Genomic DNA, 15,557 nt, shown 5'->3' on the forward strand with positions numbered 1-15,557 from the left:
AATGTAGTGATCAGAGCCCCTGGCAATGTACCTAATGCTAGTAGCTTATGTTTTGGTTGGGAAATGACATTTAGAACTGAAAGATCTTCGTATATATTACTGTAGTATTATTTATTTTCATTGGGCTTAATTTTTGTGGTTTTGTAAAAATACAAAGGCATTTTCATGGGTACTTAAATTTGTGTTTTGCTGTCAAAGTTTGCATATTAATAGGTATTTAATTTCATGGTTTTTACCTCTACAGATACCCAAAATAAAGAATACAGCAGAATAAAACTATGCTGATGCAAACGGCAGTCACTTTAATGTTTAAAACAATACTACCACCTGTATGAGCACAAATCAAAGACCTATCAAGTTCAATACTTACACCGTGTTTTTGACCAAGTGAATAACATCAGTCAAAGCCGACACAGCCAACAACACTAAAACAATACTTCCATCTCTATGAGTACAAATAAAGAACCTGTAAAGATTAACACTTTCGCCATGTTTTCATTTGAGTGCTTAACATCAAAGGAAGCTGACGCAGTCAACAGCACTAGGCCAATCAGTTATTAAAGTACGTATAAAGGATCTCTAACTTAAACCACTGTCCATCAAGTTGCACCATCAGTACTTTCTGATGATCATGGCATTAACACAGTGGCTTAAGTGCGGTAAAATTCAGCTTAGACGCCCCCCTCACTTTCTGGAGTTCCTAACCCATCAGAAGCTGCGAACACAATGCAGGCGCTTGCTTATCAGGAAGCAAATGTTTGTGCCTGTCTTTTGTACAGACCGACTTCAACCACTAGACTTGACAGTAAATAAAGATTACAAAGAAGAATTAAAGTCACACTTCCACAAGTGGTATACTAAACCGGTCATGGGCACCATTATGGAAAAAGATGTTACTTGTGATAATCAGTGTACAGTATTAGTAAACCTTGCAACCTCATTAATCAAGCAAGTTCACACTGAATGGATAATTGCAACTCATGTGACATTGAGTGAAAGTTCAGACCTAATTATCAGTGGTATTGAGAAAGCTGGGCTTGTTTAATTCAGTAATTTGGGGATTATTTACCTGAGAAGTATTTCTGAGTACATGAGACTTGATTGAAATGATGTTGATACTGTTCTTTGTCCACAAATCTGTGAAGTGTGAGCTTTAATACTCTGCTGTAATTAGTGTATATACATAGTATTTCATTAATAATAGTGTTCCAAGAAATAGTTATAGTATTTTACAGGATTATTGTTCTTTTGGATTAAAAATGCATGGATAAAATGAAATATACTTTCAGAAGGATTTAAACGTTTCAACGACAGTTGTACTCACATGAAGGATCCATTTATTTATTTTTATTTTCATTTTCAGTATTACTATTGTTTAAATACCTTATCATTTTTCTCTATTTTCTCTCTATCCTTACCTCACATAGCAATTTAAGGCAGTGAGTTTAAAATTACAGCTATTGGATACCTTCTTAAACTTGTGCATTGAAAGAATATAAAATGATTTATAACTCTTGTTTCAAAAGGTTAAAATAAAAATAAAACAAACAAATGCAAAAGCTAATATTTAATTACCAGATTACAGTATAGATCTTGATTTATCAAATATTAGTATCAGTGTTAATCTCTAGAAATGAAACACTAAGAAAATGGAAGGAGGTGTCATCATCCTATGTAGCTCATTGTTCATTGGGGATTTCAATTCATGGTTTGGGGCAACAACAAAAACCATGTAAATAGGCCCCCACGAAATTTGATGATACTACAGTATTTTATTTTAGATTCAACTTGCATTCTGACTCACCTTTCAGATTCGAGTTGTCGCCACTGATGGGGGTACACCACCTTTAAGTGATACGGCAACAGCCATGGTAACAATCAACCGTAACTTAAATGATCCAGCATGGAGCCAGGTTGCCTATACAGTTGTAATCCAGGAGACCCGTGGCTATGGTGATATAATTCTCACACTGGCTGCAAGTGACAGTGATACAAATGTAAGACTCTAGTTACCAAATGCTTTATCAGCTCCTTTTGATGCTTTTATTTCTTCAAAGTTTCTTATTTATTCATGTTATTGTAATCACACGTTCTGATAATATATATATATAACCTGTTTCCAAAAGCTCTGATTTTATTGTGATGTGGTCTTAATGGTGGAGGGAAGCAGAAAACCAGGAGGAAGAAGCATTGCACTTGGGTGGATAACCATGTACCTTAAGAATGTCCACCTTCATAAGATCAATATTTTGTTTAAATCCCAAAACATGGGGATCATTACAATGATACAATGCCATTTGCAGACCTGCTAACCCTTACGATTTTACCATAAGTCTTATGAAAATGAACCGTAAATCACAGACTTGCGGAATAAAAGCACAAACTATGGAAATATGATTGTTGTGATAAAATCCAGATAATTAGCTCATCTGTGTTTGATTTGTATCCGGGTTTCCTATCAGATTTAGTGGATTTAGTCAGTCTATTTTTACAATAGTAACTCAGATGCTTTAAAATACATATATTTTTTCATGAAAAGCATCTGCATGATCAAACTGTTAATTATAGAATTTAAACAAATGGCATCCAGCAAGCGATACGTGTTGAAAAGAAAAGGGAAAATAGATCTCTTTAAACTGTTAATAATCAGTACACAAGAATAAAAAAGAATATTCAGATTCTTGTGAATAAAAGCATAACAGGATACAATTACGTTTATTTTGTGGTGGGAGACATTATTGTCCATTGTGATGCGAACTGGAAAAAATATTCCAAGGATTATGTCAACTTGAAAGATAGAAACAAGCCATTGAGCTGCACAGGGTTAGGAACTGAAGTATATGCAACAGTACTAATGGTAAATAAGATTTGCATGTACTTTACAAACTTTTCAGTTGAACATAATGTTTACCACCACTGCATCAGTTTTTTGAATACCAAATTTTTTAATACAATTTTTCCAACTTTACAATAGTAGTACATGATATTTTGTTACACCTGACTGAAAACTGGTCAAATTTACAACAAAAAAATCAGCTGCCTTATTGAGACAGTCTTGTAAGGGTTGGTAGGTCTGCATTTGATGTATCAGTATGTTATAGCTATACAGACTCTGGATTAGACTGGATGCAAGATGTCAACTTCTTTTATTGAATAATAAAAAGTAATGTTCATATACAGTTTTAAAAATAAGAACAATGTTTTTATAGAAAATGGTAAAATTGTTATAGCACCTTGTTCATCACTAGCTATTAATAACCTGCTGTAATTCAGCATTGCAAACTTCTTGTGTAGGAATTCCTGTGTGAGCTTAGTAATTGTTTCATTGTAAAGAAATTAACATGCATACACAAAGATGTCCAGGTCTTGTTCAGATTATACTGATCCACATATATAACATGGTTTTTGGGACTTCTTTTTTTTACAGCATTAATGCTTGTAACCAGCTTTATTTTATTATGTAACTTTGTTTTTGTTTGTATGATCGTTTTAAATCTCTGATTTCTCCTTCAAATTGCTAATTTGTTTCTTCCATTACACATTATTGATTTAGACATTTGCTGGGCAACATCAATTTTATTAATTCCATACCAAACATTGACATTACAAACATTGAAGGGACCATAGTCAGGTCTAAATTTGACTATGGAATAATTGTGTTTGGATCTGTTTTTAATTTCTACCTGCAGATGCTTGATCCAATACACAGTCAGGGACTTTGCCTGGGAGCATTTACAACATTCAATATACAGTCAGGGATTTTGCCTGGGAGTATTTAGAACATTCAATACAGAGTCAGGGACATTGCCTGCGAGCATTTAGAACACTCAATACACAGTCAGAGACATTGCCTGGGAGCATTTAGAACACTCAGTACACAGTCAGGGACATTGCCTGGGGGTATTTAGAACATTCAATACAGAGTCGGGGACATTGCCTGGGAGCATTTAGAACATTCAATACAGAGTCAGGGACATTGCCTGGGAGTATTTAGAACACTCAATACACAGTCAGGGACATTGCCTGGGAGCATTTAGAACACTCAATACACAGTCAGAGACATTGCCTGGGGGTATTTAGAACATTCAATACAGAGTCAGGGACATTGCCTGGGAGCATTTAGAACACTCAATACACAGTCAGGGACATTGCCTGGGAGCATTTAGAACATTCAATACAGAGTCAGAGACATTGCCTGGGAGTATTTAGAACACTCAATACACAGTCAGGGACATTGCCTGGGAGTATTTAGAACATTCAATACACAGTCAGGGACGTTGCGTGGGAGCATTTAGAACATCTCATTCAGAATATCTTACAATTCAGTCATCATTTTTCTCAGATGAATGAAACTGGCTCTTTAGTACACCACCAAACTGTTCTCTAATTGATCTCTTCCTGCATAATCTAATCTGTGCACTCATAAACCAAATTTTGTTCCACCTTTGGGCATATGAATGTTTTCTGATCTAGGAGTGTCAACATTGAGTCTTAATTGCCAATGATGCAGAATCCTGTGTTCCCAAATGACAAACTTGGTTATCACTGCCTCTCATATTTCTTTGGCAATTAAAAAGTCCTTCTTGTTTTTCAGATAGAATTCAATAAAATAGGGACCTTCAATCACATCCACATGATTCATTTACTAGATAAAGCCTTTATTTTTCAGTTACTGGAAAAAGCCTCCATTTTTAATGTAGAAGTTACTGCCATATTAAGATCTTTGAATTACAAGGCAAATTTCGTCTTTTCGGATACCCTATCCATGCTGACAACTTTGCAAATATTAAATGTGACAACCTTTTAATATCCAAATCTTACAGAAATAGGATTTACTCATACAGTTGGAAAGAAAGTATTCTGTACTGTTGTCTGCCTCCTAGTCACATATGTGTTAAGCATAGTAAAAGGACAGACAAAGCATCCAATGCTACCCTTCAATCTACTGTTTCTGAATGAGGATTTGGTATAGTAACTTTAGATATTCTGCAAATCAGCATTGTTCTATATATAGTCATTTGGCCAAATTTATTGAATGAAGACTCTATAGACAAGCTTTAGAGCACCAGGCTATGATTCAGATTATAGAATGGTATCCTTTTTATAGAGTAAATAGCCAAGATGAGGTGGTATTGTGCTTATCACATATAGAACATGAATACTTGACTTGACCATTCATTATAAATTACAATGACACATACCTGACTTAGCCATTCACAGTGATACATACCTGACTCATTCATTATAAATTAGTGATAAACAGAATTTGGATAAGAGATAATGTACCTGTAGTCCAAACTTTCAATTTCAGGCTCCATACAATACATTGCAATACACAATGACCGGGGAAGCAGATACAATCAATTACTTTGGTGTTGACAGTGCTGGAAGAATATTTGTGAAGCAGTCTCTTCTGAACAGTGGAAAGAACACATATATTGTAAGATACAGTAACTTTTTCTTCTGATTGCTTAGATTTATATAGTAATTATGTATTACCATCAGTTGATTTTAAGATGGATAGTGTTTGTGCTGCAGTCATAAATTGGGGTCTCATTTATCATGGTATTCTGAAAAAAATGACAGTCTATCTTGAAACACGAGCATCTCATGAAAGTCTGTCAATTAAAGCAATTTATGATGCTTGGAATGAAACCAACCTGCTGCATGTTGATCTCTTCTGTTACCTGAACAGAAAATTTCTGACCCAGAAACACGTCACTTTTTATTGGCTCATATCCATTTCTTGTGGTAGAACTTTTGATTCAAAACATGTTTTTCTATGATGTTTGGGAAGTCTATTCAGTGCACCCCTTACTGCCCACAAGTCAATTGCAAAAACTGCAGCTTGTGGGTCAATGCATTCCACAGACACATCCATTGTGTAAATTTGTGTTGCCAAGATCTTGTGTCAGTCACAAGAAATCTTTGTTTGCACAGACACTTAATAAATTCTCATTTTCTTTAAAATCAATAAAGATTCTTTCCTGATTATTATTTAACATTTTTATTAATTTATTCATAATTATGTCATTGTACTTAACCAAGCAGGAAACATTTTAATTTAATATCGATGGAGAGTGTGATTGAGAAAGAGCAGATATTTTCATTCTTTTCTGCATTTTTGGGGCTATTGGCTTGAGGGTACTTTAACATAAGGACAAAACACATGGTAAACAGGTGTAAAAAGATGACAAAAAGAGTGAAAGAAATTGAATGTCACTGTCAAAGAATCAATGAACAATGATTTTTCTTTGGAAACAGAACTGTTACACAGTACACAATTTAAGTACCTACAAAAATGTAATTTTCAAAAAACTACACAAATTAATGGCCACAGAAATTAATGAATTCACAGCATTTGATTTTTCCGTATGGCATCATGACCAAAGCACTTAACTTTCTTGCATTTATTTGAGAGATTATAATCTTGCTGAATATCATACAGCAATTTCTAATATGGCAATTTTGATCTGAAATTTTAGTTTCACTTTCCAAAGAAAAAATATAATTTTGGAAAAGTTAATAACCAGATATTTTCATTAATTTGTTTTTGCCAACATGTGAATGGTAGGTCACCCACTACATTAATAAATGGTAAACTAGAAGTAAAGTCCAAAACAGTCGAAACAACATAGAATGAGATTCATCCAAAGTTTGACCAGTTGATTGGTTTACTGAAGTTGTTTAATTCTTGATCACATTTATTGATAGGAACAGTACTAGTTTTTATTTTTATAAGCTAATTTTGAAAAAGCAAACATGTATAGTATTTAAATTACACAGTAATATGTGCTTCTTGATTGTAGGCATTTATTTCCCTCCAAGATGGCGGTAGTCCACCAAGATCAGCCATTACCCAGGCAAATGTTACTATTACTATCATAAGAAACAATTTTGCACCTGTTATCACCAACACAGTCTTCACAGCCACATTGCAGCTGAACTTTGGTGTTGGAACACAGGTTTACACTGTTACAGCCCAGGATCAAGACCCAGCAGTAAGTCACGTTGTTAAGAAATACTTTAGAAATATGCATGACTGATTCAGAATTACTATGGGTTGCTGTAAAGGTGTACAATGAAAGTAACAGAACCTGGGTCATTTACAATTTTTTCTATATAATATATATACGTAACTGGCATTGCTGAAATAATGCTTGGAAATAGATGCCAGTACCATTGATCTGTTTTATTTTTACAGCCCTCAGAATTATGCACTTTCATATGTGGTTTGCACACAAGCAACATTTATTACAGACCAACCATTTACTCTCTTCTCTAACAACACTTGGAATATTCACAGCATCATCAGACATTTTCGCAAATTCATTTCTGAGTGTTAGAAAAGTAATTATATTTATATAATATAAGTTAAAAGAAAATGAAGCAAATTAGCCAGACAAGCTTTTTTATGTTAAGAGTAAGCAGTTTTGTAGTCATATTTCAAATATATTTTTGTGCTAATGAAAGCTTAAGTGCTAATTATTTTTATCTTGAAATTCTTATGTTTATTTACTCATAATTTAACCTATTTTCCATGTCTTCCTTGTAATCAGGTTTTTGAGGAAAGAGCAATTATAAAAATGTTTATTCTCAATAATTACTGTCTCATATAACTTCTTAATTGAAATTTGTCAATGAAAACATCAGGAAATAATGGATTTTTATCCTTCTGATGCTCTCAGCAAATGCAGACCCAAGCACACTCTTCACATAAACATACATATGAATTTATGAGTCCTTCCATTCTTTCTCAAAGATTTTTCATCTAAATGTTTGATTGAAAATAAGACCAGGTATTACCACTGTACATAAAGAAGTTGAACTATAGTATTTTTTGTACCAAAGTTATTTTAAGTTGGTAGATTTGAATACAATTGATTCACACTGAGGCTTAAGCATACAACTCTTTAATTGCAGAACACTCCTTTTGGAACAGTACGATTCAGGATCATTGGAGATGATGATGCAATAAGATTATTTTCTGTAGATTCTGTCTCAGGATTGATAACTATCGCACGAGATCTGTCTACATCTAACACCACTGCTGATCAGTTCAGGGTAAGTCAGACATATCCCTATTTAGTGCTCTGATGCTTTTGTTTTTCAATTCTATTCAAGAAATACATTGGCCCCTTTTCAGAGTGCTCTTCTCCCACCCCATCCCCTACATTTTGAGATGCCCTTCATTTTCCTTTTTTTCTTCTTCATTTCTTTAGTATGTAATATACAGGAGGGTATAGCTATTGACATCTCATTCTGTAAACATTTTGATTTCAGGAGAATAACAAACTGTTTCAGATTATCTCACATATTAGACTTATGGTACAGCTGTGCCTTTGTAATTCAAATTTCTTCACTTTATATTTTTGGTGGTGTTTCTGTCCATTTTTCAGTCCATCGTACCGTTCATTAATCATACTTTTGTTTGCAAAGTATAATTCTCAAACCATTTAGGATATCTCCATGAAACTTCATACACATATTGGACTAGTGTTCAAGCTGTCTCTGTGAAACTTTATACACATATTGAAGGGTCCTCGAGTGGACGAGTGGTCTAAAGTGCTCACAGTTATGGATCACTGCCATCTCACCTCTGTCTGTGTGGGTTCAAGTCTTGGGTTTAGCCAGTGTGGGTGTGAGAAAGCTTGCCAGTAGCTTCTTGTGGGTTGGTGGTTCTTTCCATGGTTTTCACGAGTTCTTCCTCCACCATTTATACTGGCTGCCGTGTGTAGCCTATCTTGTGCTGAAAAATGGCGTTAAACTCTACAACAAAAACAAGCAACAATAACAATGAAAGCACATATTGGGCTAGTGTTTAAGATGTCTTTGTGAAACTTCATACACATATTGGACTAGCAGTGAAGATGTTTGAAACTTGATACACATACTGGACTAGTGTTCAAGATATCTCTGAAACTTCACACACATACTGGACTCTTGGTGAAGATTTCTCTTTGAAACTTCATCCACATATTAGACTAGTGGTCAAGATGTTTGAAACTTGATACACATACTGGACTAGTGTTCAAGATGTCTTTGTGAAAATTCACACACATATTGGACTCTTGGTGAAGATTTCTCTTTGAAACTTCATCCACATATTAGACTAGTGGTCAAGATGTTTGAAACTTGATACACATATTGGACTAACAGTGAAGAATTTTCTTTGAAACTTCATACACATATTGGACTAGCAGTGAAGATGTTTGAAACTTGAATACACATACTGGACTAGTGTTCAAGATGTCTCTGTGAAGCTTCATACACATACTGGACTATTGGTCAAAATTTCTCTTAGAAACTTTATACACATTGGACTAGTGTTCAAGATATCTCTGTGAAGCTTCATACACATACTGGACTATTGGTCAAGATTTCTTTTAGAAACTTCATACACATATTAGACTAGTGGGTCAAGATGTCTGAAACTTCATACACATACTGGGCTAGTGGTGAAGATTTCTTTGCAAAACTTCATACACATATTGAGTAGTGATCCTGATATGACTTTTGTTTACAATTCTTTACTTTCAGTATATTTTCATGCATCTTTCTATCAGTCTATTTATCCATCAATTAGACTTTAGTTTCAGGAGCATAACTTCACAACTGTTCAAGGTAACTCTGTCATTGAAATTTTTTACACACATAAACTAGTATTTTAGATATACATTTTGTTATTCACAGTTTTCCAGTTACAGTATTTTGAAGGCTTTTCTTTTATTTTTTGTTGTTCATCCACCAATTAGCCACACTTCACTTTTCAGGGCAAAACTCCAAAACTATTTCAGATATCTGTATGAAATACGGCACACCTATTAGACTAGTGATTTACCTTTTGCTATTCACTGTTCCTCATTTTCAGTATTTTTAATGTTTTCATTTGTTTGTTTGTCTATCCATTCATTAGCCACACTTTAGTTTCCATGGTGAAACTCCAAAACCATTTAAATAAGATATCTCTATGGAATTGGATACACTTATTGGACTGGTTTAGATGTGCCTTTTGTTGTTGTTGTTGTTGTTGTAGGGTTTAACGCCATTTTTCAGCACATGATAGGCTATACATGGCGGCCAGTATTAATGGTGGAGGAAGAATCCAGGAAAACCCCGGAAAGAACCACCGACCCACGAGAAGCTACTGGCAAGCTTTCTCACATACCCACATTGGCTGAATCCGAGACTCGAACCCACGCAGACAGAGGTGAGATGGCAGTGATCCATAACGGAGAGCACTTTAGACCACTCGGCCACTAGGGGCCCCTGTGCCTTTTGTTATTCTTTTGCTTTAAAATTGAGAGTGTAATCCTGTAAGCAAAGTTTTTGATATCTGTTATAAGGTTTCATTTCTCACTGAGATGTAATAAGTTTTATCTGGTATGTGAGTTGTCAACAGTTTTTTTCATACACTTCATGATTCCCTTTAATGTTCCCTATCATGCAAAACAATGAATGATGAATCCATATTCTAAATTCCTTGCCACTACAAGCAATGATATAATCTTGCCATTATTATTTACTCTTGAATTTTTATATTTCAGATTCGAGTTGAAGCCTATGACCTTGGCATTCCATCAAAATCTGATTCCAAAGTCGTGGTTGTCACTGTGCGCAGTAACTTTAATACTCCCAGCATTTTGCCAAATTCATATATTCAGACCATCTATGAAACACGTGATCTTGGTGATGTTATCCTTGACATCAATGCCACGGATGCTGATCCACTGGTGAGCTTATAAAAAATAATGTGTGAAATTTGTGAATAACATTTCGAGCTATCTTGAAGCTGGAAAAAGTATTATGGTGTAGTTTGATAAAAGAAAGAATTGTTTGTGTTATTATGTTATTTTGTGATTTTGTAAGATAAACTTTTAGATTTTGTCTTGTTGAAGAAGGAATACCATTGTCATTAGCAACATTGGCAATTATATATTCTGAACATGTAGCAGAGATCTTGGAGTCAGTGGCTATAAAGAACCAAACCTATCAATAGTCAGATAACTCAATGCCCAGGGTCCCATTGATGTAGATCTGGTCCCTCCTGTATGCTAATTAAGTTGCCCATCTGGCTTGTCGAAAAAAAGTGTTCTCTAATTGCCTAAAAGAAATCTGGAGTCCACTGATGGAATAGAGCATTTTTATTTTGAAGTCCTTAAAAGACACTGATAAATTATTAATATTCAAGCCCCTACTTTAGTTCCATTTGTAGGTTCCTTCTCTGTGTGAATATCATCTGCTTAATTGTACTGAAAGCTATAAACGTTGTTTACAAAGTGAAGCATGTGACTTGTGAATGTGGAACAGCACTGTTTCTTTTCTCTGTATTTCATTGGTTACCTATAATCAGCAATCACTTGATCTTTTCTGAGAAATATTGCACTTTCAACAAATTTCGTATGTAGTTTTATATTAATTTGACATTAAATTGATTTGATTTCCAACGTTCCTTTACATCATGTCCCTTGGATTTCCCATTCTCCTGACCTTGGTTTCTGCAGCATTACTTTACCAATGATTACTGGATTTCAGCCCAATTTAGCAGACACCTTTATTGTGACAAAATCTTAAACAAATTTAATTTACAGCATTCGATATTATTGTTTAGAAGAGGTATAGACCCTGATTGCTTGTATCTGTTAAGGCTATTTGGTGAGTGTGGCTGTTTGAAATGCACTCATTGATAACACCTCAAACAGGTATAGACCCAGATTGCCTGTATCTGTTAAGGTCATTGGGTGAGTGTCACTATTTGAAATGCACTCATTGATAACACCACAAAGTATACAAAGTTTTATTTTTAAATAATTGCTGTAAGAAGATGATTGATGCATTGGATGAATTATTTTGAAGTGTAGTAATAACAGAATTTTTGTACCAATTGGGTTACAGTTTCTGTGTTACAAAATGGCAGATGCTTACCATGCAAGGTTGTATTTAATCACAAAGATTTTAGTTTCTTCCTGAACATTGTCAACAAGTCTGCAACCAAGTTCATGACATTTATTTAATGAAAAATCAAGAAAGTTTGTAGCAAGACAATCCCCAAAATGTACGGCTAAATGTACCTACCTTTCTCTGAATGTCATTATTTTTGTGTTCACAGGCTCCCAACAATGTGTTGGACTATAGAATCACTGGCGATGCTTCATCCCAGCAGTGCTTCCAGATCAACCAGAAGACTGGAGAAATTTCTTTGAAACTGTCCCTTCTGTTCCAGCCATGTCGCAATGACTCGTACACGGTAAGATATTATTTTGTGCATCTTTTCAGAAACTTTAATTAATTTGTGTGAAATTCCTAAATTTTGTATTAATTGTAGCATAACCAAACATCAGAAACTCTTGTGAAACATTTTATATCTTTATGATTGAAAGGTTAATTATTTACGTTTTATATTTGATTAAAAATAATTCTCTCACCTGTTCATAATGCCAAGTGAACTTATGGTATGTCTTTGCATTTTTCATGCATCAAAAATTGTGCTTTTTGCTTCTTGCCATAAACAGTTGCTTGTTACCACACAGGAGTCCATATTTCTGATCCACTTTTTTCAGTCAAACTCGGAATCATCCAGATCTCATACAAGTTCAATAATGAGCAAGATTCATGCATATGAATGAGGTGAATTTGCACCTGATTGGCTAACCTTGTTATCACAGTAGATGCATATTTCTGATCCATTTTAATAACACTTGGAATATATATTTATAATATTAAGTTCATGGACGGGTTTGATAATGAGCAAGATCATGTATACTTCTTATGTGATCTTGTATCTGATTGACTGAGCTTGTCCCTCTATTTCAGAAGAGATTGATCTTGCAGACTACACTGCACAGTATTGCTTTACTGCATGATTAAACTTGAAATGTGAGCTTTTATCATGAAGATCTTAGATGAGTTTGATAATGAGCAAGATCATATTAATAAGTTTTGCATCTGATTTTCTGAGCTTGTTACTGATATAGAGTCTGTATTTCTGATTTTCATCAGACTTGAAATATATGCTGAATCATCCAGATCTTATACAAGTTTGATAATGAATGAAATTAACACATTACATCTTATTTGCTTAGCTTGCTGCCACTCTTAATGTCATATATTTTACCTGATTTTGGTCAAACTTGAAATATTGGCTTTTGTCATCAAGATTTTCTATGGGTTTCATAATGAGCATGAGCCACATACAGGTATCTGCCAACTTACATGATTTGATGTATACGAATTTTGCACTAACTCAGTTTCATATGAATTTGTTTTTAATTTAATTTTTTTAGTGAAAACTACAAAATAATAAAAATTTTTGTCAGTGATAGTTTTCATATAATGTGTTCTTGCAATACTACATAAGTCTTCTTAGTGAAGTGATCAGCCGTTAAGTTATATAAGCCAGGAGAGCAATAATCAGGCTCATGTGGGCCTTTTATTTTCTTGTCGAACTTGCTGTAAAAAAAAAATCATCATTTTGATGTAACACAAGAATCAATGCCTTATTGTTTAACCTTAATTTGTTGCTAATTTGGAGATTTTGCTGCTGATGTTCATTTTTCAAGGATAATAAATGATTGTAACAACAGTAGGCTAAAGAAAAAATCTACTGCTGATGATCTCAGATCCCTTAAAAAACTTATTGTCAAGATTTTAAATAGCTATGTAATTTCTTGGATAAAATAGAAGATTTAGAGGATGATTTTATGTTCTCAGATGGTAATAATAAAAAAAATAACCAAAATTAAAACATTTGCTTTGATGAATCTGTTCAGGAAAAGAGTGTTTAAATATTGCCTTCCACAGACATTCAATGGCTTTGGTCATGTTCTTTTCCTCAGATGACAGTAGTTGTATCAGATGAAGGTGTACCAGTTCTGTCTTCTCCTCCAGCAACTGTCAGGATTAATGTAATCAGGAACCGAAGTCCTCCAACATTTATAAACCTTGATAATGTCACCAACATTTCCGAGACCCAGCCTATAAATGTCAACATCTTCCAGGCTACTGCCACAGATCCTGACCAGGTTTGTGTTCATGAAATATGTTTACTCTATGATACATTCATTTCTGATAATTTTGTACTACTTGATGCCATAGAATTTTGAGATTTCAGATATCTTGTTCAAAACTTGACTTTTAATTAGCACTTTATAGCCAAGATTGTGCTGACTTACCTTTAAACCTCACACCTGCCTACCTATGCTGGACAAATTGTATGCAAATTCAGCCTCAGGACAAGCTAACTGGAAAATCGAACATGCATGTGGAAGATTTGAGATTGCTTAAAAATGTGACAACTTCATACTGTAAGTTAAAAAATAAAGTAGTATAAATTTTGGGTGTTCTTTTAATTTGTACAAATTATCAGTTTATTTTGTTTTCTATTTTTCATGTTTGCATATTAAAAACTAATGACAATAATCATGTTTCAGACATGAAAGTACATGTAGATATATAGATGAGAAACAGTAATGGATTGAATGGAGAATAAAATGCATAGATGCTTAGAAGAGCATGATGGATCTAAAGATAAATATGCTAACAGGCTCATATTTTTAACCGCTTCAACAGCTTTTCTTAGAATGAGAGTGGTTTTTTTAATGATTTATTTATTTACACACCTGATTGACTTGAGAACACTTGTTTTTATTCATGTAGTCTAATTATTTTCCAAACAGCAAGCATGTATTTGTCTCTTTGTAATTACAGTATATTAAACACCAGATGATAGTCACCACTTGAGAAATTCACATGGCAGTTAACTGGTGCCTTTTATTTCCAAACACACATATAACAGAAATCCACTTAGCTATTCACTGGTACCATTTATTTCCAAACACATCTGTAACAGAAATCTGCATAGCTATTCACTGGTACATTGATTTCCAAACACACATATAACAGAATCTACATAGCTATTCACTGGTACCATTTATTTCCAAACACACCTGTAACAGAAATCTTGAGTGTCATTAACAGTCATTAAAACATTACCTTGTAATCAGTGATATGTATGAAGCCAATCTTTGACAAGCTGACTTGGAGGGTCTGCAAGCTTGACACATTTCATTTGACCAGTAATTTGGCCAGGCTCTTTAATTGGCAAGCATTATAATTAGGCACTAGTCTACATGAAGACTCCGTTTTTGCTAGCCTGAGTTGAATTTGACTTTGCCCTAGTCAGGCAAATGGATTTGCCCACCCCTACACATACTGACAGATGCACAGACAGACACTCACTTGTATACATTGAAGTCATAAATATTAAGTTGAAATTTCATCATTTTTATTTGCTTTCACATAATAGTCTTTAACAGAATAATATTACTTGCTGTCTTTTTGATCAGACTTTCAGGCTAGTTTTTTTCATGTTCTATATAGTATTTTGCCTATCAGTTTGTTTAGTGACTCCTCTTTTCTCTGACAAAATAAAAAGTCACATATATTTACAAAGTGTCATAGTGACAGACAGTAGTGAAAGAGCTTTGTCATGATTGCAGTGGAGAGATTTGGGGTATATGCATCTCTGACAATATTGCCTTCATTATAAATAATAAGGA

At 34.1% G+C, this 15,557-nt stretch overlaps 1 protein-coding gene across 1 annotated transcript in view; it reads left to right on the forward strand.

Annotated features, from left to right (window-relative positions):
* The window catches only part of LOC149805912 (uncharacterized), a 273,589-nt gene that overhangs the window by 110,034 nt on the left and 147,998 nt on the right, over positions 1-15,557 (forward strand). Inside the window, exons 73-79 of the mRNA XM_089934933.1 lie at positions 1,812-1,997; positions 5,312-5,440; positions 6,810-7,001; positions 7,924-8,064; positions 10,548-10,733; positions 12,110-12,247; positions 13,836-14,021. Of these exons, the coding sequence (XP_089791059.1) occupies positions 1,812-1,997; positions 5,312-5,440; positions 6,810-7,001; positions 7,924-8,064; positions 10,548-10,733; positions 12,110-12,247; positions 13,836-14,021 (1,158 nt within the window). The remainder of the gene's footprint in view (positions 1-1,811; positions 1,998-5,311; positions 5,441-6,809; positions 7,002-7,923; positions 8,065-10,547; positions 10,734-12,109; positions 12,248-13,835; positions 14,022-15,557) is intronic.

Source organism: Sinohyriopsis cumingii, chromosome 2, assembly GCF_028554795.1.
Source record: "Sinohyriopsis cumingii isolate HCF-2022 chromosome 2, ASM2855479v2, whole genome shotgun sequence".
NCBI classification, from domain to species: domain Eukaryota; kingdom Metazoa; phylum Mollusca; class Bivalvia; order Unionida; family Unionidae; genus Sinohyriopsis; species Sinohyriopsis cumingii.